Source organism: Rosa rugosa, chromosome 3 (assembly GCF_958449725.1).
Source record: "Rosa rugosa chromosome 3, drRosRugo1.1, whole genome shotgun sequence".
In the NCBI taxonomy this organism is placed as follows: Eukaryota; Viridiplantae; Streptophyta; class Magnoliopsida; order Rosales; family Rosaceae; genus Rosa; species Rosa rugosa.
In genome coordinates, this window is record NC_084822.1 from 58,254,393 (window position 1) to 58,277,267 (window position 22,875).

General features: G+C 37.3%; 2 protein-coding genes across 3 annotated transcripts; one reads left to right on the forward strand and one right to left on the reverse strand.

Annotated features, from left to right (window-relative positions):
- Positions 1-799: 799 nt before the first annotated feature.
- LOC133736762 (myosin-15) lies at positions 800-14,500 on the forward strand. 2 transcript variants are annotated; one of them, XM_062164356.1, is made up of 38 exons: positions 800-1,091; positions 1,174-1,320; positions 2,000-2,145; positions 2,243-2,399; positions 2,730-2,788; positions 3,137-3,293; positions 3,570-3,719; positions 3,840-3,976; positions 4,260-4,406; positions 4,505-4,606; positions 4,940-4,997; positions 5,097-5,198; positions 5,287-5,324; positions 5,412-5,538; positions 5,622-5,795; positions 6,170-6,301; positions 7,051-7,160; positions 7,415-7,475; positions 7,656-7,833; positions 7,954-8,159; positions 8,452-8,571; positions 9,212-9,310; positions 9,529-9,750; positions 10,179-10,318; positions 10,489-10,603; positions 10,915-10,962; positions 11,050-11,139; positions 11,270-11,440; positions 11,549-11,695; positions 11,780-11,947; positions 12,128-12,262; positions 12,647-12,717; positions 12,806-12,905; positions 12,982-13,038; positions 13,129-13,185; positions 13,298-13,378; positions 13,469-13,551; positions 13,866-14,500. In XM_062164356.1, exons 1-38 carry the CDS (start codon positions 972-974, stop codon positions 14,020-14,022), a joined length of 4,569 nt encoding a protein of 1,522 aa, XP_062020340.1. In that variant the 5' UTR covers positions 800-971; the 3' UTR covers positions 14,023-14,500. The 2 variants fall into 2 exon arrangements, 1 of the variants encoding a protein (XP_062020340.1); XR_009859710.1 differs by lacking the exons at positions 13,469-13,551; positions 13,866-14,500 and having other exon boundaries at positions 12,989-13,038.
- Positions 14,501-14,631: 131 nt separating this feature from the next.
- Positions 14,632-16,177, reverse strand: LOC133736764 (protein OXIDATIVE STRESS 3 LIKE 2). The gene is made up of 2 exons (XM_062164360.1): positions 15,715-16,177; positions 14,632-15,295 (listed from the first exon to the last, which is right to left on the reverse strand). The coding sequence occupies exons 1-2, from the start codon at positions 15,975-15,977 to the stop codon at positions 14,845-14,847; spliced, it is 714 nt and encodes a 237-aa protein (XP_062020344.1). The 5' UTR covers positions 15,978-16,177; the 3' UTR covers positions 14,632-14,844.
- Positions 16,178-22,875: the final 6,698 nt, after the last annotated feature.

Below are 22,875 nucleotides of genomic sequence, written 5' to 3' on the forward strand. Positions count from 1 at the left end.
TATTTATTTCCCAAGAGAAAATTTGAGTGTCACCCGTTGCACCTAACAAGGCAACAATTCTCATCGTCATTTTCATTGAAAAAGAAAGAGCCATTTCGACAGTCCCATAAAACGCTAGTAACAATTCTCTCAATAGAGGTGAAACCCTCTATATTTATGCCACAACCAGTAGAAAAAAATATATATATATACTGTAATGAACAATCGGCAGAAAAAAAAAAAATTAAATACTATACTTAGAAAAAATTTAATTTAATTGTGGACATATAATTATAGCAGAAAAAAATTGGTAACTCCGAAAACACTGTCATCTCCAATGTAGGGTACAATCGGCAGCAACGACTTTATACAAACAAAAATGCTTTATCAATTTTTTTTTTTTCTTGTTTTTGCCAATGGGAATTTTCTCAAGTAATTATTTATTTTCTCAAACTTTCCTCATTAGATGGAACACCATAATGACGTGCGAAAGAGGTAATAAATATGAAACAAAAAAAAATTACTAAATCCAGCAGACAAGGCGAATCTGTACGTTACAAGATTCAAATCCTTCTTCGAACTAATACAAAAAAAGTAAAGTAAAGTAAAAACGGAAATTTCGTAACGTTCTCCGTTCTAGTAAGTAAGTTAGGTCAGCGCGGCCAAAACTCGCACGTGCCGTGTGGTAGTGGTTTAGCTGCCCAAACAAAATAAACCGCCATTCATATTGAAAACTGCGTCAGACAGACCCCTCTCTCTCTCTCTGCGCCTGGTGACGTGTCCAGTAAACTTTCAAAGTGCTTCGCCATTTTGGACTCTCCACACCTGTTTAGGGCGGGAACCCAAAATTTTTCACCCAAAACCTCATTTCCCTTCTCTCTCGCGTTTTGTCTTTCTCTCCTTTCTTTTTGTTTGTTTGGCCCTCGATTTTTGGCTTCTTCAACCTCCAGACCTCTAGGGTTTTCTGGTTCGGCCCTCTCCGGGAGTCCGCAATGAGTCTCCGGAAGGGCGCCAAGGTCTGGCTCGAGGACCGCGATTCGGCGTGGGTGCCGGCCGAGGTCGCCGACTTCAAAGGCAAGCAAGTCCAGCTCGTCGCCGCCTCCGGGAAGAAGGTCCGGATTTCTTTGAAGATTTTTTTGCGTGATTTGTGGAATTGCGGTGTTGATTTGTGAGGTTTTGACTGTGTGTGTCTAGGTTTTGGCTTCGCCGGAGAAGCTGTTTCCGAGGGACGCCGACGAGGACGAGCATGGGGGAGTGGATGACATGACCAAATTGACGTATTTGAACGAGCCGGGAGTGCTTTACAATCTTCGGAGGAGATATGCTCTCAATGATATATATGTGAGTGAAATTTCTTCATCAATGTAGTGCTACTGGTAGTTAATCAAAGGGCTTTTTGAATTTCTTTCTTGATTGTGGTTAATTCGGTACTAATGTATGATTTCTGGGCTTACTACTTGGTGGAGTGATGGAATCCATGTCCCAATTTCCATGTTAGTCGAGTATTGTAACTAAATGGTACTGTTAAAGTGACAGTGTTTAGTTGCTTCTCAAATGCATTATTAATTGCTTCGCGATGGTTTACACTTGGCGAGCTACTGGTTCTCGTTTAACCCTAGATAAGACTAAGATAATGCTTTGGATCTCATGCATTCTATAAAATGTTAAAGCTATTCCAAATAAGGGCTTGAGTTCACCCTTTGAGAGTTGACAGGGTTTAATTTGACTGCTTAAATGTACAGACAATCCCGTGTAATGAGTGTGTATAAGACTTGATAATTAACATCCCTTATTTGACTTCTTTGTTTTGGGTTGGGGGTGGGTTAGGATGAAGACGTAGTATTATTATTCAATGCGGAAAGGGTCATATACATAATGTTCATTCATTATTTCAAATGAGATACTATACCATAACGGTTCTTTTTATGTTTCTATTTTAGGAAATGCATTCATATAACCTTTTTTCTCTTTTTCGGGATTGCAGTGACACTCAACATGAATTGTTTTCTTTTGTCGTTAGACATATACAGGGAGCATTTTGATTGCAGTTAATCCATTCACTAAGCTTCCCCATCTATACAATGTACATATGATGGAGCAATATAGGGGAGCTCCTTTTGGCGAGCTTAGTCCCCATGTTTTTGCTGTGGCTGATGCGTCTTATAGGTGTGCTAACTTTTTCTTCTTATATGAAAATTGACTGCTGACCTATGTTACGTTGCCATTACATTTAATGACTTAAGCTAGCTTCTTTATAATCCAGAGCAATGACGACTGAGGGTCGAAGCCAATCAATACTCGTCAGTGGTGAAAGTGGAGCTGGGAAAACAGAGACGACAAAACTGATTATGCAGTATCTTACTTATGTAGGAGGCCGAGCTGCTAGTGATGAGAGAACTGTTGAGCAACAAGTTCTTGAAGTAAGATTTCACATTGATTCAAACAGGTTTACTTTACCAACTATTTGCAATCTGGACAAGACTATGCATAGTTTTTTATTCTGTCGTAGATAATGGTTTTTCATATTTGCCACTGAATTTTGGCAAAGAAGGTAGGGTTGAGGTATATGGATTCTCTTTTTCAGTTTGGACTTGGGGGGTCTTCTGGTTGGCCTGAAGCCTAGGAAAAGGAGATGATATTTACCTGTACTGAGAAGTTCGATTACCATGGTGTTCTAATATATATATATATATTTTTTCCCATCTTGTTGTTGTTATTGTGTCACTGATTTTATTTTTTGCATGGTTCAGTCAAATCCCCTGCTGGAGGCTTTTGGGAATGCGAGGACTGTTAGAAATGACAATTCAAGGTGCGGTATATGCTAGTTCTTATCCCACACTCTCGCTAATTTGATTATGCAGAAGCTTGAAATTGCTTGTTACTGTTCAGTGTTATGTTTTAGCTAGAATGCTAGTATGAAAGGAGAGGATATAGATTGTCCTTACCCAAACCTTTCTGCCCTCTTCTTATAATGATATTATGTCATCATAAGAACTTCTTGTTTATTGCATTTGAATGAACTACGATAAGGTTGTTATAGTCTGTAGAGTTATTCTTGCAGCTTTATATCATGCATTTTTTCTGTTGGATTTATTCAATGTTACTAATATTTAAACTAAAATAAGTTTTACTTGCATTTTCATGCTTCTACGAGCAGTCGTTTTGGCAAGTTTGTTGAGATTCAGTTCGATGCAAACGGGAGAATATCTGGAGCTGCAATTAGAACTTACCTGTTGGAAAGATCCCGTGTTGTGCAGATAACAGACCCTGAAAGGAATTACCACTGTTTTTACCAATTGTGCGCATCTGGAAAGGTACTCTCTATCATGTGTGGATGGATTTTTCTCATGATTACCATTGTACATAACAGTATCTAAGCATCTACGTTCATGTATCTGTTTACCATTGTGTCTATATACGCATGCATGCATTTATTAGCACTTTTAAGGACTATGGTGCTAATGTTCCTTGCCCCTCAGGTTGTTTCAAGTTGTTCATGTGTTTGCTTATGTCTGTGTCCATGTATATGACGATAGGTCTTGAATTTATCTTCAAGCTTATATTGTTCATTGGTTGTCTTATATGTCTAGGATGCAGAAAAGTACAAGTTAGGCCATCCAAGCCACTTTCACTACCTGAATCAAAGCAAGACGTATGAACTGGATGGAGTGAGCAATGCGGAAGAATATATGAAGACAAGAACAGCAATGGATATTGTTGGCATCAGCCACGAAGAGCAGGTTTATAAACACTGTCCAAGAGGATGGCTTTTAAAAATGAACAGTTTGATTTCCCCCTTTTGATAGTTTGTTCATGGATGTTACTGTAAATCATTTGTTTTATTTTTATCCAATCAATAGGAAGCAATATTTCGCACCTTGGCTGCAATTCTACATTTGGGAAATGTTGAATTTTCTCCTGGAAAAGAGCACGACTCTTCAGTTCTAAAGGATCAGAAATCCAGCTTTCATATGCAGATGGCTGCTAATCTTTTTATGTAAGTGATTTATGTAGCTTGACTTGAACTTTTATCTTTTCTGAATCGGCATTAGCAGATTGATGGGTAATCTGACTAAATATGATTGTGGGTCTTTTCTTTTAGGATGTTATATTGTTCTTTATAGGTAACCCTTGGAATTTAATATTTAATGAGTAGAGTAACTTAATTGTTAAACTTTTTTTTTTTTTTTTTTGCTATAGGAGCGTTCCAAAATATCCAGAACTATATAATAGGGTGCATTTGTTCTTTCATTTTTTAACCTGGCTTCTTTATAAATCAGGTGTGATGAAAACCTCTTGTTAGCAACATTATCTACTCGTACAATCCAAACTCGTGAAGGAATTATTATTAAAGCTCTCGACTGCAATGGTGCTGTTTCTAGTAGAGATGCATTGGCAAAGACTGTTTATGCACGATTGTTTGACTGGTATGCTTTAACTCCCCCCCTTCAGAGCTGTTCTATTTTTATCTGACTCTTTCTAAAGATTTCTTTTTCATTTTCCTTGGAATTTGATATTTTCACAGGCTTGTCGAGAAGATTAACAGGTCTGTTGGGCAAGACTTGAATTCCCAAATGCAGATAGGAGTATTGGACATTTATGGTTTTGAATGCTTTAAAGACAACAGGTGAGATTGTTAAATCGTCTGTGTTGAAATTTAGTTTATGCCATTACTATGCAATTTTGCTTTACTGTTGGAGTAGTCATTAAGTGCCAACACAATTTTGTGTGGTTTATTATCATGGTACTCTGAACATACTTGACATGTCCAGAAGGTTTATGAGCCTTCACTTCATAAACTTTCATCTAAGGTTGTCTATTAATTGGTGATAGTCACCGACTCATAGTCTTTGCACCTTAATGTTATTCCTTCATCATTTATCATCATTATTATAAGAATTGATTGTCATTATGATTGTTCTTTATTCCTTTGATTAATTAAGGTATCTCTCTTCCACAGTTTTGAGCAATTTTGCATTAATTTTGCAAATGAGAAGCTGCAGCAACATTTTAATGAGGTGTGTGTTTCTGTTTTATGAAATTAATATACTTTTATCTTCTGCTGTTAAGTAAGTTTGTGTTACTAATAATCCCAACTTCTCTCACACTTGCTCCAGCATGTATTCAAGATGGAGCAGGAGGAGTATAGCAAAGAGGAAATCGATTGGAGCTACATTGAATTCATAGACAACCAAGATGTTCTAGATTTGATTGAGAAGGTTGCCCTTCTGTCTCTCAAGTTTGGTCAATACCTAATTTCTAGCAATTTATACATGGACCTTAATGTTATCCTACATTGATTTGCAGAAACCTCTTGGGATAATTGCTCTGTTGGATGAAGCTTGGTAATTACACTAAAATTTGGTGCATGTTATACTCTCTTTAGCGGTTCCATGATTTTTGTCCTTATCCTGATTTTCTTTTCTTTGCAGCATGTTCCCGAAATCAACACACCACACATTTTCAACCAGGTTGTTTCAGAGTTTCCGGGACCACCCAAGGTGGGAGAAGGCAAAATTTTCGGAGACGGATTTTACCTTGTCCCATTATGCTGGAAAGGTATATTATTTTCATGACCTATTTGTGCATCTGTTGATCCACATATTTTTACTAACTAATCTACTAATTCACTACTTCTGTAGGTCACTTATCACACAGATTTCTTTTTGGATAAAAACCGTGATTATGTGGTGGTAGATCATTGCAATCTTTTGTCTTCCTCGAAATGCCCCTTTGTTGCTGATCTTTTCTGCTCACTACCTGAAGAATCTTCAAGATCATCGTACAAGTTTTCTTCTGTAGCCACTAGATTTAAGGTATATTTAATTTTGGGTGTTTCCTTATTTAACATTCATTGGATGCATGACGTAATAAAAGAAATTAAATGGGAGAAGGCTATTACCATAAGAATATTCTCTTTTATTCTCCATATGCGGCTATAAATTTATTTCAAGAGCTTGCATCGGATCGATATCTGATTCATAATTAGACAGTTTAGTGGAGAAACAAATAGTGTTTTGCTGATTTAGTTTTGAAGCGATCTTTTCTCCAACTGACCTACATCCAACAAAATCGATGATATATTAGAGAATAGATGTGTGTGTGTTTGTTGAAGGGTTCATGCTGCTAATATGTTTGTTGAAGTGTTCATGCTGCTAATATTTCCTCCATGTTATTTTGGCATTTCCAGCAACAACTTCAAGCATTGATGGAAACCCTCAATACAACAGAGCCTCATTATGTACGCTGTGTTAAGCCAAACTCATTGAATCGACCGCAGAAATTTGAGAATCTGAGCATCTTACATCAATTACGTTGTGGGGTTAGTACAATCAAAAACTTTTGTTGGGACTGTTGACATACTTATAGATACCAAAGTTGCCTACATAATATTTTTTAAGGTTTTACATTGAAGATCTTTTTGATGGTTTGAAGGATCTTACACTTTAGCATTTAGGGTTTAGGGAACCAAGAAAAAGGAAAACAAAAGTAGAATCAGCTATTCTTACATTAATAAAGGAAAATGGTGGTCTCTCTCTCTCTCTCTCTGAAGCAAGCGTACCCAAAATTTCATTTCAAGTGTAGTATTTGGCTGCTACATCTACATTATGATGTATCAGATATGACATAGATAAACCATGCAAATTGTTATGATGATTCTTGGTTCAGGGATATGGCAGGGGTTATTATTATTTTCTAAAGAAAAATGAGCTTGAGCACAGTGTTTGGTTTTTAAAAGGGATTTGGCTGTTAATTTAAGATGTTAAGAGCTGGTACAAAAACAGGATGAAACATGGTTAAGAAAGAAAATATTTAACAAATTTGGTATGTTATTTTATTGTGTTTAATCAAACTGTATCTTAGTGCTTGGACCTGTATGATATGGGTCTTATTATAGCTGTTTGGTGTTACGAATCTGTATCTGGGGAACATGGAACAAATCTATACCAACCAATTAACTATCATGCACTTGTTGTAGTTTCCCCACTCACCAACTTGGTGCATTTTGTTTTTAATTGATGGCACATTGATAAAGCTGTTTCATCCAATGATTCTCTTATTTGACTTTAGGGTGTTTTAGAGGCTGTTCGGATAAGTCTGGCAGGTTATCCCACACGTAGAACTTACTCAGAGTTTGTAGATCGTTTTGGATTATTAGCTCCTGAATTAATGGACATAAGGTAGATTCATTCATCTTTCTTAATGTTTTCTAATGTTCACTTTATTTGTTTTGGTTGTTCCATTTAGACATCCACATAGTCAAAGCTGGATGATTCTATTTATATGTTTTTGTTTGTTTTAATTTTTAATTTTCTTTTATTCTTCTAGTACTTCATTTTTTTATCTTCCAAAAGTTTTTTGCACAATTTTTTCCGCCTTCCCTTATTCTGCATACTAATATCGTAAACTTCTTTGATTTATTATGTCTATGTAGCTATGATGAAAAATCTACAACTGAGAAAATTCTGAAGAATTTGAAGCTTGAGAATTTTCAGGTACTTGTCCTATAATCATGTATCTAGGCTGTTCTCAATTTATTATTGCTCATGCATGTATTCATTTATGTTTGAAAGCATTGTGAGTGGGCATGTATCTGTATGGTGAACACTGTTAATATTTGAAAATTATCATGTGTAGTAAATAATTGACAAGGATCTCTGTTCTTTCTTTTGAAGTTGGGTAGGACCAAAGTGTTTCTTAGGGCTGGTCAAATTGGTGTTTTGGACTCCAGACGCGCTGAGGTCTTGGACAATGCTGCAAAGCGTATTCAATGTCAGTTGCGAACATTCGTTGCTCGCAGGAATTTTGTTTCAACTCGAGCTGCTGCATTAGCACTTCAAGCTTTTTGTAGAGGTTCTTTCGATTGCTTCTGCCAGATTTCATCAGAAATGCAAAATCTTATTCTTCCCGTCACTTTATTGAGATTTTTTATATATTGATTTTCTAATATTTTTCTGTTTTTAATGTTTGAAGGATTCCTTGCTAGAGCACTTTATGCTTTAAAACGAGAGACAGCTGCTGCTATTTTCATACAGAAACATGTCCGAAGGTGGCTATTGAGGCATGCGTATGTTGAATTATATTCAGCTGCTGTTACCATACAGTCCAATATTCGTGGTTTTTCAACCCGCCAAAGATTTGTGCATGGAAAAAAACATAAAGCTGCAACTATGATACAGGTAAACAAATTTCCTGTGTTATAATTTGCCTTGTGCAGAGTAGTAATATTATTTAAGGTTGTGAAAGTGGCGTTATAAGTGCAGCCTCTGCAATGTTTGGTGTGATTTTAATCTTTGGTGCACTTGTCTTGGGTTGGGGGAAAATTGTTAGTAATAGCAGCATGCTGTTACTTATAGAGTTGTGTTCTATTGATACATTCATATATGTCTTCTGTGTAATGTCATCTGGCTGGCTTCTGCTTCATATGCCATCATAGCTTGGTTTTATTTTGACATAATATAAATTTGTTAGGCTCGGTGGAGGATGCGCAAGGTTCGCTCAGCTTTCCAACATCATCAAGCTTCTATTGTAGCAATACAATGTCTTTGGAGGCGGAAGTTGGCTAAGAGAGAGCTTCGAAAGCTTAAACAAGTGAGTGAAATTACATTGCTTCTCTTACATACAAATATGCATAAAAGGTATCTAATGCAGCAGCCACAATTTGGTTAGAAAAGAAATATCCTCTTTGGAAGCCGAAGACTGAGCCCCTTTTTTGGTCCAAAGGGAAGTCTCTGTGGTAGTTTAAGGGTCTTGCAAGTCATTTTTCAGTTATATGAAGAGTATTTATGAGTCTAGTAATTTCAAGAGTGTATTTAAGTATTAAGGTGAGTACTCAAGAGTCTTGAGTGTGTCTTTATGTCTATTTAAGTCTATTTATGTCTTTTATTTAAGGGTCTTATTATTATTAAGTCTTTAATTGAGTCTTCTGGTGTTCTAGGAGTCAAAGGGTAATGTATTTTAAGCTTGTAAATATGGCTACCTATTGTAAACCCAAATCAGATTGGAATGAAATAAACTCAAGTTGTTGAAAGGGTTGGTGCCTAGTTCTCTCCCTAACCTCCCTCGACTATTTTTCCCTTGTACAGCTAGAAACCCTCCGTTTCTTCTAAAACCTTTCTGCTCTCTTAATCTCTCGACATTCCCCAACCCACCATAATCATACTTTCACCAACTGTTGCTCTGTTCTGCATCAGTATCGCAACACCATTAATTTTTCATTTACTATTTGCAGCTGGCAAATGAAAGTGGTGCCTTACGTTTAGCTAAGACTAAACTTGAGAAGCAATTGGAAGATCTCACCTGGCGATTGCATCTTGAGAAAAGAATGCGGGTATATTTTTCTTCTGTGCAAATTGTTCATTCCAATACTTCATGTAGTACTGGCAATGAAAGTACTTTTTACCTTAAAAAATGTTGGAAGGTGCCGTTTTTCGTATAAACAATTAGTATCATCTTGACTCTGTCTCGCCCAAATTTAACTATATGACAAACTACTGTGCTCATATGGATACTTGAAGTTCCTTTCATTGCAAGCTTTATGGAATGCAGGTTTCTAATGAAGAAGCTAAGTCAGCAGAAATTTTAAGGCTTCAGACAGTGGTGGAATCTTTGAACCTTGAGTTAGAGGCATCAAACCTGGCAACAATTAATGAGTGCAACAAGAATGCAGTGCTACAGAATCAATTGGAACTGTCAGGGAAAGAAAAATTTGCTTTGGAAAGAGAACTCAAGGATATGGCTGAATTAAGAAAGGAAAATGCAGTTTTAAAAGTGAGGGATGCGATGCTTATTGAATTTTATTTTTTGAAAATTTTCTAGTTTAATGTGATGTCTACGCTGGTTGCTGTAATTTTTTTTTCATTTTAAACCTAGCTTTTCTTGACTTAAGTAGGTATTTGACATTGACGGAATTTAATTTCACGTTTGCTTAGCATGACTATAGGTCCCCTGAGTCCCCGACTTATCGACCGCATATGATAGCTATTGAATAGACTGATTTTTCTATAAGAAATTTTTCTATTTCTTATAGACTTTTAGAGTTTGATAATTGAAATTATGAAACATGAACTATTTTGTGGATGCTTAAACCTCCTTGCTTAACTTCTTCCTGTTAAAAATTTGATTTCAGAGCATTTTGACCATTTTATGGGTTTGCAGTGTGTATTCCTTGAAAAATTGCTGAACAATTTTGTTTGCAGAGTTCTTTGGATGCTTTGGATAAGAAGAATTCTGATATGGAGAATGAGCTTCGCAAGGCTCAGAAAAACAGTAATGACACCATTCAAAAGCTGCAGGAATTTGAACACAAGTGTTATGATCTCCAACAGAATGTAAACAGGTGTTTTTTTGGAAATTCATGACTTACTCCAATTCTTCTCATTATGTATATAGATTAGATATTGATTTTAAATATGTATTTTTCTGTAAATATGTTTTTTTCTTTTCAGTTTCTGCATCTGTTATGCTCTTATATCTTGATTTGTGCTTACTAATTTTTTTAATTTACAGTCTTAAGGAGAAACTCTTGGTTTTAGAGGATGAGAATCACATCATGCGACAAAAAGCCCTTGCTGTGTCTCCAAAGAGCAATCGACGTGGTTATGAAAAGGCATCAGTTCCCGAGGTAATATATGCAGATTAAATGTTTTGACCTACAGAACTTTCTTTTTTCTAAGTACCTGCGTTGCAAACATCCCATTATTTTCAATTTCTCCTTGTAAACACTACAATGATTGGAATTGCCAGCATCCCAATGTTTTAGTTTTGAGAACAGTGGCAAAATAATGAACTTATCATTTGCTTACCTATATTTTCTGTTTTGTCACTAGTGTGCAACTTTTGTCCATAAGATTTTCTCTTGGTAGTAAAGTGCTTTTTCATTTGTATATTAGAGCCATGAGTTTTTCTAAGATTATTGTTTTTAAATGGTAACAGAAGAACTCTGGTGCACTTGTTCCCCACACTGATCGAAAGCCTGAATTTGTAAGACATGATATCTCTCTCCCAATCTCTCTCTCTAATTGTTGTAACAAACATCTTTCTTCTAAATGTATGATATATCTGATGCAGGAGTCACCCACACCTTCAAAACTTATAACACCCTTTTCACATGGCTTGTCCGAATCACGGCGAACAAAGTTAGCAGTGGAGAGGCACCAGGTTGTAACTCTTATTGTTTCTTGGGCCTGATCTTCATCTTTTGGAATTCACGGTCATCTTGTTAATGATTGTAATTGGCGTTATCTTCAGTACTGTAATTGTGTTTAGCACCTTGCTTTGATGTGTACAGGAGAACTATGAATTCCTATCAAGGTGTATTAAAGAGGATATTGGGTTTAAAGACAGTAAACCATCGGCGGCTTGTATCATATACAAATGCCTTCTTCAGTGGCATGCTTTTGAGTCTGAGCGGACAGTTATTTTTGATCATATAATTGAGGGGATAAATGATGTTCTGAGGGTAACTATCTTCTATCTAGTTAATTTGTGCTTATGATTTGGATGTTTTCGCATACCTGAAATACATAACGTTCGAGAACTTCAATTTTTGTTATATTTATTGTTTCAGGTTGGGGATGAGAACATTACCTTGCCATATTGGCTATCCAATGCCTCAGCACTTCTATGTCTATTGCAGAGGAATTTAAGACCAAATGGTTTCCCAGCAACTCAGCGTTCAGCTGGGTCTTCCAGTTTAGCTCTTAGGATTGCGCATGTAAATTGCAATTAAATGTGGGCTCACTGAATTTTTCGTTGTTCATTTAATCTCGTTGGTAAATTTCATATTGCATTTTCACAGGGACTGACGTCACCATTTAAACAAGGAGATGGTATGTCACATTTAGAAGCAAGATATCCAGCTATACTGTTCAAACAACAGCTTACTGCTTGCGTAGAAAAGATATTTGGCTTGATGCGTGACAGTTTGAAGAAGGAGTTGGCTCCACTATTGGGATCATGCATTCAGGTGACTTGGGCTAATCTGTTTCTAATTCAAATTATAGGGGCATAATCACTGTATTCATTTTGTTTTTCTATTGTTAGCACCAGTCCAGAATCTATATCCATGTTTAGTGTGCTCATTCAGTGGTACAGTGGTTTTGCCTTTTTTGATTTTTGATCCTTGGCTATTCATATTATTTGTTAGGCACCCAAAGCTGCACGAGTTCATGCGGGGAAGTCTAGATCACCTGGTAATGCTCCTCAACAATTGCCTGGGAGTCAGTGGGACAACATAATCAAGTTTCTGGATAACCTTATGATTCGATTACGTGGAAATCATGTATGTGGGCTAGATTTTTCTCATTCATTTATATAGCACTTTTGTTGCTTTGAATCTATATATCTCATGCTTTACCGCTTTTTCTCATTCATGTTAACCCAAGCTATATATAGAGTTGAGTAAGACTTGTTAATCATCAGATGATTTTATTGATATATGTCATCTATGATGGAGTCAACTCTTTATTGTTTACGCGCCAAGTTTAGGATCCTATCATATGTCATCTAATTGTTGTTGAAGAAGCTTAAAAAATATTTGCTGCACCCTTGATGAGTGAAACACCAGGTTTTACTCCTGGGCGTGAGTGTTTAAAAGTTGCAATTGAATGCTGTTTCGTTTTGACCTTTTATTTTGATTCTGACCTAAGCATTATACTTTATTCAGGTACCTTCATTTTTCATTCGTAAGCTAATTACACAGGTCTTTTCGTTCATCAATATGTCACTTTTCAACAGGCAAGAGTTTACTGCTATTTCTGTTTTTATATTGCTTATTTAGTTAATTTCCAATGATTTATTGATTCCTCCTTTTTTTCCTTGGTAGTCTGCTTCTGCGACGTGAGTGTTGCACATTTTCGAATGGAGAATATGTAAAATCAGGTCTAGCTGAACTGGAGAAGTGGATTGTCAACACAGGGGATGAGGCAAGTAAAATTCCATGTTGCAAGAATTTTCTGTTGAAGTAGTTTATACTATGCTCTGAATCTTCGATTGGTGTAGTTTGCAGGAACCTCCTGGCACGAGCTAAATTATATTAGGCAAGCTGTTGGTTTTCTGGTATATGAGCTAAAACTTTTCCCTAGACATATTAAAATCCATGATCTATCAGAATTCAGGAACCTTTTCTGCTTGTTGCAATTGGTATAGGTGATTCATCAGAAGAGGAGAAAATCTCTGGATGAGATTAGGCAGGACCTTTGTCCGGTATGATTCTTTTGCTTGTGAATGTCTCAATTTTATGCTGTCCTATCATTCTCAGTGTGGACAACCTTCAAACTCACAAACTGAACGTATCATGGTGGTGATCATTGTACAGGCATTGACAATTAGGCAAATCTATCGAATTAGTACCATGTACTGGGATGACAAATATGGCACACAGAGTGTGTCCAATGAGGCATGTTTGCATACTTGGTTCCTTGTTTCATAAATCTGTGATTATGGACCCGTTTTTATTTCTCTTTTAACATTATCTTGCTGCTGGCAGGTGGTTGCCCAAATGAGGGAGCTTTTGAACAAGGACAACCAGAATCTAACCTCCAATTCATTCCTATTGGATGATGATCTAAGGTAATCTGCTTTGCATTGGGATATTGGGTCTAATTATGTTCACAACAAAATCATGCTTCCTGTACGATTCAAAATCGAATGGCAGAACTTTTTACCTTAAATATTTTTCTCCTCGACCATTTTTAAACCATGGGCATGAAGCTGATTTTACATACACTTGCTTCACATTTGGGTTTTAGCCATCTTAAGTTAGAACCGGATCCTTTCGACTTTCTGAATTTCTCATCTTACTTTGCATGCATTGCAGATTTGCAGATGCTTTTCTTCTTGTCTCTCATATTTGGTTTTCTAAACTTTTGATTTTCTAATTGCAGCATTCCATTCTCTACGGAAGATATTGACAAGGCAATCCCTCTTATTGATCCTTCAGATATCGAAATTCCATCTTCCTTGTCTGGTTATTCTTGTGTTCAGTTTCTTGCCCAGCACCAAAATGAAATAGTCCGTTCATCCCAAGTAGTTGCTGCATAAGCTTGTTCTGAATTTGAAGAGTAAAACAGTGCTTCCTTTTAAGGTATAAGGTGTAGGGAACAGTGGCTTCTCCACCGAGACAAGACATGGAGCAGTAGTCATTTAAGTATTAGTGGCTTCTCTCCACCCAGACAAGACTTGGAGCAGTAGTCATCTAAATATTAGAGGGTGACTCCATTCATTGCTCTAATTTGTTAATTAGTGTTCCGGGGGTTCATCAGGCCTGATGAATTCATTTCCCTTCAATCATTTGTAGGTTTAGGACTGGTTTATTGAAATTAGGTTGAATTATATCTTATTAGGTTCTTTACTCTTTTTCTTTCTTTGTCTTTGGGGGGAGGGTTGTGGATAGTTGAACTTCGCCTAAGGTGGCACTTTGTACCCTTGGAATCTGGTTCATGTTGTATTATAGCGTCAATGTAAATTCTTTTGTACATTTAGCGGTGGCCATTGAGGAATTTGATTCATTGTTGTGATACTCGAACTGGAATTTTAACCAGTCTTTTATAGTATTGCTTTGGAAAACCATCACAAGATTGTAACCAAAAAGAAAAGAAAACCAGCATAAGATTTGTGTAATAGAAGATGAGGTTTCTGGCACTGGCATCAAAGTATCAAACCACCGATATTGGCACTTCATATTTGTAACAATATACATGGATTGCATTTACTTCCTGGTGGGTTTTACTAGGTTAAGTATATGTACAAACTAACAATGAAAGTTCTAGGGTTACATTTTCAAACAAGATTAGATCAGAAACTACTCAACTCTAAAGCAAACGATGCTTTGTGATATGGGCAAGAACGGTGTGGCGTTTCAAGTCAGGGCTGCAAATTTGGTTTTGAAGGAAAGAAGCGAGAGGTGGTATTTACAGCTGCAGAAGTGGCACATTCTTGCAAATCAGCCAAGGATAATGATCGCCAAGCAACGTGATTTCCGAGTTTATTGAAGGATGGAGGAGTAAGGGAACTTGAGTTGGAATCACCACTTGTACTGGGACTGGTTTCCGAGCTGCACATTTCCACAGCCAAAGCCAACGTGCTTTGACTTGCGGTGATTGTTCTCTTTGAGGACTTTGATATCCCACCCCTACAACTCAGTGGGGAATTCCGATTCTTGTCCCAGATGAGATTCGAAGCGAGCAGGTTCCTGCGTTTCCTGGTATAGGCATTATCTGGCTTCGCAATCTCTTTAATGGAGGAAGAAGTTGAAACATCTGCCAGACTCGTGAAGGACTTGGATTTGTAGTTATAGAACTTCGAGATGCCTCTCCTGCAAAACCACCATACCACCATTTAGTCATATATATGAATATCAATAAATAGGGCCAATATACACTCATCCAACCAAGATATTAGTAATTGATTTGCAATATATTGCTCACTATGTGCTTTGGCATACAAAATCAACAATCTAGCTATCAACTACGAACAGATTCCTAGCGAAAAAGTCCTTATCTTCAACCATAATCTCAACAAAATCGAAAAATGTGTAGATTCTTGTGGAACACTACAGCCTATTTGCCTTCAAAGTTCAAATTAATGTTCACAAATATTTAATTTAGAACAACAATACATAACAACACGAATTTTCTACCCCATGATTCAAGGAAAAAAAAAAAAAAAACCCGAAAAATGATATAAAACAAAACAAAAATCGCAGAAAAAAGAAAATGGAAGTTCGGTTCTAACCTGATAGGCAAAACCTCCTCCAAAGCCTCCATCATATCCAAAGGACCATTATACGAGCTCTGAGCCTCGTCATTTTCCTCGTCGCCTTCGTCCGACAACACGTCGCTGTTCTTCCCGATCGAAGACAACGAGGAAGACGCAACGGCCGGAGCTCTATCCTCTCCCGGCGACGACTCGAATATCAAGCCAAACGACATGGCCCCACCGTGCATGAAGCCAGACGAGGGCGCGACGTCACCGATCCTATCCAATGCGATCGACATGAATGAATGCAAATCCAAATCCAAATCCAGGCAAATAAGGTTTGGTTGTGAATATTTATAAACTACCGAGAGAAATGAGAAGCAGATCCAGATTCCAGAGAGAGCAACCTACATTGTACTTATCTATCTATCTATCTAATCCACCATTTTTTTATATATATTTTATATAGGTACTGTAATTACTTATTCTTTTTTTTTTTTTTGACGATTTGTAATTACTTATTCTATTTATAGCTAAGATGATTAAGATTAAGTGGATAGGCCATTGATTATAGAGTTGATTAGAGGATAATGCCCCTGGAAATAATAATATTTTATTTTTATTTTGGTAGCTGTTAAAGCCAGAACACACGGCCTTATCCTCATTAGGAGAAAGCGTCCCATTACCAACTGGATGTACGTCCCACTACTTATCACCAGCTGTTATCATCTGCTTCGCAACTCATTCTACTCATAACGGCTTTCTTTTTTCTGTTTTATTTTTAGCTGTTTCTATAAAAATCAGCACAACGACAAATAACGATCTGGATAGAATGTAAATAACGATATGGATAGAATATAAATAACGGTCTGACTACTTCTACAGATAAGCAGAAAAATGTAAGATACTTTGTTAGAGCACCCACTACCTATGTACGAAGTCATGGGTTCGAGTCACCATGGGGCCAGGAGTGAAACCCTTTGATCATCTTTTTAAAAAAAAAAAAAAAAAAAAAAAAAAAGCATAAGCAAAAACAATGCAAGAAACTTCAGACTTTTTAAATAATTACCTCGTATTTATTTACAAGGTTATGATAATAATTAGTTATTTTTTTAAGAAATAATTAGCTCTGAATTCACATAATCAAGTGTGTAGGAGTGCAGGTATCCTGGCGCTGGGATACCACTGCATGGGTGTGTGAGTTACTAACAATTAACCCGATAAAAAAAAATAAAAAAAAGTACGTAGGAGTCATCATTCGCTGAGTCATCAACTCGATATTATAATTTGTTTGTAATTCTTAATTAGAAGAATATATGATTCATTTTGTGCAAAGGACTTTTGTAGCCAAAAAAGAAGAGCGTGCCAAGACTTTTTCTAATTGGTTGAGAAATTGAGTCCACCAAAGTGAAGAGGTAGGTGATCACAACCAAATCCCATGTTTTTTTATAAATTCAGGGGCGTTATTCCGAAATACCTGCTCGAACTGCCAACAGTTTTTGGTGAGGAACTGTGTTTGCCATGTGGAACTATAATTAAGCACCCACGTTGAGAAATGAGGTCGGTCAAGATTGAGTTCTGGTCGGGTGGATGACGTGGCAATAAGAAAAGGTCGTTGGTCCTCGTGAATGGTGAGGCTTATCCAAAATGAGTAGGACCCAACTGTTAACGCATGTGCAAGTCAACGTGAGCTGCTCTTATCTTGACCAGTGTGTGGAGTCCAGCTGTCTGTCATGGTGTGGTGATCTTCATGCATGCTGATGTGGTTTTATCTAGTTAAAAGTAATTTTCATATTTCAGTTGTAATAATTGTTAGAGTAATTCTCTGACTATAAATAGTTGTTATGATGTAAGAATTAGGGTGTGTTGCATTAATTACAAAAACTCAGAAAATTTGCTTCAATATTCTCTCTCATTTTCTCTCGTCTCCTCCATTGTTACTAGCTTAAAACCTTCAAGGTTAGCCATGGCAGCTATGTTATCATGGTATCAGAGCTCAGGCTCTTGATTCTGTGCTAATCTTACCTAGTCTGATTGTGCTTTTCAGCTCGCTTCCGCATCGCTTCAAGCTCATCGTGATTCTACAAGCAGAAACCCTAGTTCTTCGTTTTGCTTTGGTTTCCTCGACAAATTAAGCTCATAAAGGTTATGTTTCTGCTCGCTTACTTGTGTACAAGCTTTATATGATCACTGATTCACTATTTGAAGCTTGGATCTACATATTGTTGCTCAAGACCTAGATCTGTTTCCGATTTACTTGATCTATTTGAATCTGATGCTTATTTTGTCTTGGTTATGAAGAAGCTGTGTGATTACAACTATCTGAGAATTATTGAGTCTGCTCTTGAATATGAGATTGTAGATCTAGTTTTTGATGGCTACTACACCTTTGAGACTGTGGATTCTATGGTAATTGTTGTTAGCTGAGGTCTTAGCTACTGTGATTGATGAGAAATGATCGTGAATCTCATAAGTTTGTGAAGTTTGCTGCTGAGACTGATAATTGTTATGCATAATTGAAGATTGTTGCTGTGATAACATAACTTTTGATAACATAAATGTTGTGTTGAAATCATAAAGCTGAACAACAAATATCTTGATAACTTGTAGATTCAAGTCAATTTGTGAAAAATGGCTATCACACAGTCTGATATCAACTCACTTCTAAGCATGATTACTGTGAAGTTGAGTGAGAACAATTTTGTTAAATGGAGCTTTCAATTCCAGTCTGTTTTAGAAGGAAATGATCTATTCTGCTACTTTGATGGTAGTTATCCATGTCCTCCTCGGTTTGTCTTGACTGAGGAAGGATCTGTAACCAGTGAAGTCACTCAAGCCTACAAACAGTGGAAGAGAGTGGATAAGGCACTTCTTGGTCTTCTTATGGCCACTCTTGATGATGAGATTATGGAAATCATTGTTGGCAGCAAATCCTCTCATGAAGCTTGGCTTGCTTTGCAAGAGAGATTTTCCACTGTTTCAAGAGCTAATATCATTCAGTTGAAGACTGACCTCCAGACTATTAAGAAAGGTGCTGACTCTATTGATAAGTATCTCCTGCGCATCAAACATGCTAGAGATCAGTTGAGCTCTGTTGGTGTTCATATAGTGGATGAAGATATTGTTGTTGTTACTCTCAATGGTCTACCTGAAGAGTATTCTATGATCAAAACTGTCATTCGTGCTAGAGATAGTGCCATTTCTCTCAAGGATTTCAGGGCTCAACTCTTGGCTGCTGAGAGAGATATAGAGGCACAGTTTGTACCACATAACTCTATGACAGCAATGGCAGCTAGAGGGACCAACTTTAGGTCCAACAACAACAGTACTGCAGACTTCTACAACAATGACAAGGGCAAAGGAGTGTGGAATGGAAAACAATCAAGCTGGAGCACTAACAAGCAGTTCTCTCAAGGAGATAGTCATAACACTAAGAGCTACAATGCCACTGAGTGCCAGATTTGTAACAAGAAAGGGCACACTGCCTCAAATTGTTATCAAAATACTGAGTGTAGCTATTGTCACAAGAAAGGTCATATTGCCAATAAATGTTTCCAGAATCCTTCCTCACCTGACTTCAAAGGTAACAATCTGGAGTACAGGAATAACATTGGCATTTCTCCTGAGTGTCAAATCTGCAGTAAGAAGGGGCACACTGCTGTCAATTGCTTCTACAGAAATAATATTCCTGCTGATCATCCATCACACTCTGTGATCATCTGCCAAATTTGTGGTCTGAAAGGTCATGCTGCACTCGATTGTCATCATAGAAGCAATTATGCATATCAGGGTGCAGAACCACCTTCTACTCTCACTGCAATGTGTGCTCAATCTTCTGGAGCAAGTTCATCTGGATCTCAGAACAATGAAGTGTGGATTGGTGATACTGGTGCCACTCATCACATGACATCTGATATCAGAAATCTCACCATTGCTCATCCTTTTGAGTCAAGCAAGTCAATTACCATTGGCAATGGTGAAGGTTTGCATATCAAACACATTGGTTCTGCTAATATTACTCCTGCTCATCATACATTCAAGCTTAACAATGTGTTACATGTTCCTCACTTAGCAGTCAATTTACTCTCTTTTAACAAACTCTGCAAGGATAATCATTGCTTCATTGTCATGGATGATGTTGACATATGTGTGCAGGACAAAGCATCAAAGGCTCTACTGTACAAAGGAAAGAGTAATGGAGAAGGGCTTTTTCTGTTCAAAACACCAAGCCTCCCTCAACCTTATTCTCATTCTCACACTGCTTTTATTGGTTCAGCTGTCAAGTCAACACTTTGGCATCACAGACTTGGTCATCCTTCTTCTGACATTGTGTCAAGAATGTTATCTCAGTCCAATATAAAATACAATAATGATGCTTCTACTCATGTGTGTACTGATTGTCTGAGTGGTAAGATGCATAGGTTACCCTTCTCAGAGTCGGTATCTCAGTCTGTTTCACTTTTCCAAAAAATTCATAGTGATCTTTGGGGTCCTGCCCCTTGTTTGTCTCTTGAAGGCTTCAAGTACTATGTAACCTTCATAGATGACCATACTAAATTTGTATGGATATATCCACTCATCAATAAATCAGATACTTTCTCCACATTTGTCAAATTCTACAACTTTGTGCTGACTCAGTTTCATTTACCTATTCAATCTTTACAAACTGATGGAGGTGGTGAATTTAATAGCAAAGCATTTAAGGCTTTTCTTGATAGCAAAGGCATTATGCATCTCATTACCTGTCCATATACTCCACAGCAGAATGGAGTTGCTGAAACAAAAAATAGACATATTGTTGAAACCTGCATCACTTTGATGTCTGCTGCTAAGTTGCCTAAACCTTTGTGGTTCCATGCTGTGGCACATTCAGCTTATCTTATTAACAGAATGCCATGTAAGTCTCTTCAGCATCAGTCTCCTTATTTCAAGCTCTTTGGTGTACTTCCTGACTTACAATTTCTCAAGGTGTTTGGTTCTGCATGTTACCCTTATCTTCGACCTTATTCTCAGGATAAGCTTGATCCTCGGACTACTATGTGTGTCTTCTTAGGATATGCTCTAGGGTATAAGGGTGTTTTCTGCTATAGCATTGAGCTGAACAAATTGTGGATGTGTCGCCATGTTGTTCATGATGAAACTGTCTTCCCTTTTCAGTCCTCTTCTTCCTCCCCGTGTTCTTCTTCCCCTTCATATTCTTCACCTTCTGTTCCTTCTTCTGCCCACACTTCCCTTTCTTCTGCTTCCTCCTCATCCACAGGTCCTACCACCATGTTGCCTGTTCTCACTTCAGATCAATTACAAGTTCTTCTTCCTTTTGAAGATGTGCCTCAGCATTCTGCTGCTATCTCTGCATCTGCTGATGGGGGGGGTAGTGATGCTGCAACTGGTAGCATTAATGGTAGTGCTAATACAGGTGATGAAGACTCCAGTGTGTCATCCAGGTCTACTGATTCAGTTGTCAGTAGTGATCAGCTTAATCAACAGCTTAATAATGCTAATCTTGAAAGTGAGAGTGCTACTGCCCTTCAAGAAACCAATGCTCTTCCTCAAGAACTGTTGTTTGTAGAAGATCAAGCTCAGGTTTATAATAACCACTCTATGTTGACAAGGGCTAAGAATGGAATTGTGAAACAGAAGACCTTTCAAGATTACTGTGCTTATTCTTGTGTTGTTCAACAAGGTCTTTTTGATGAACTGGCTTATTTTAGTGGATTCTCTGCTATTATGGATATCCAGGATCCTGTTGAACCAAAGTCATTTAGAGCTGCTACTGGTATACCTGCATGGGATGTGGCTATGAATGAGGAAATTGATGCATTGTTAAAGCAAGGTACTTGGGAACTTGTTCCTCCACCTAAAGAGAAGAATATTGTTGGAAGTAAATGGATCTATAAGATCAAAAAGAATCCAGATGGATCAATTTCAAGATATAAAGCAAGACTTGTTGCTCAGGGTTTTAGTCAAGAAAAAGGATTGGATTATGATGAGACCTTTAGTCCTGTGGTTAGGCATAGTACTGTTAGACTTGTGGTTGCTCTAGCTGCAATAAACAAATGGGAGTTGAGACAGTTGGATGTTAAAAATGCATTTTTGCATGGTGATCTCAGGGAGGAAGTGTACATGGCTCAACCTCAGGGCTTTGTTGACTCTAGACATCCTAATCATGTGTGCTTATTGAAGAAATCACTTTATGGTCTAAAGCAAGCTCCTAGAGCCTGGAATGAAAAGTTTTCCAATTTTCTTCCAGCTCTAGGGTTCAAATATTCACATTCTGATCCTAGCTTGTTTGTTAAGTATACTGACAAGGGTGTAATTGCCTTGCTCTTATATGTTGATGATATTATCATAACTGGATCAGATAAGGAAGGTATTGAAGCTGTGATTACTGAATTAAGTGAAGTTTTTGATATGAAAGATCTAGGTCCACTGTCCTATTTTCTGGGAATCAATGTCCAATACAAGAACACTGGAATTCTTTTGTCTCAAGAAAAATATGCTAAGGAGTTGATTGCAAAAGCTGGTTTGGAATCATGCAGAGAATGTAATACTCCTTGTCTCCCACATATTCAGTTGTTGAAAACTGAAGGAACTCCATTGTCCAATCCTACACTGTACAGAAGCATTGTTGGAGCACTCCAATACTTGACTTTTACAAGACCTGATATTGCTTATGCAGTCAATACTGTGTGTCAATTTATGTCAACACCAACTGATGTTCATTTTGCCTCTGTCAAAAGAATTCTCAGGTATCTGCAAGGTACTCTCTCTAAAGGTCTATTATACAAGTATGGCAGTGGTGTTCCATATGTTAATGCATATTGTGATGCTGACTGGGCTGGTGAAGTCAATCACAGAAGATCAACTACTGGTTTCATTGTATATCTTGCTCACTGTCCTATATCTTGGCAATCAAAGAAACAAGGTTCTGTGTCAAGAAGTTCTACAGAAGCTGAATATAGGGCACTGGCAAATACAGCTGCAGAAATCTCTTGGTTAAGACATGTCCTGTGTGATCTACGTATTAGAATTCCTGCACCACCTTTGTTGAAATGTGATAACCTATCTGCTCTTGCTCTTTGTTCTAACCCTGTATTTCACTCAAGGATCAAGCATTTGGACAATGATTTTCATTTTGTTAGAGAAAGAGTTCAGAAGCAGGATCTGTTACTACAATATGTTCCAACTGAGTATCAA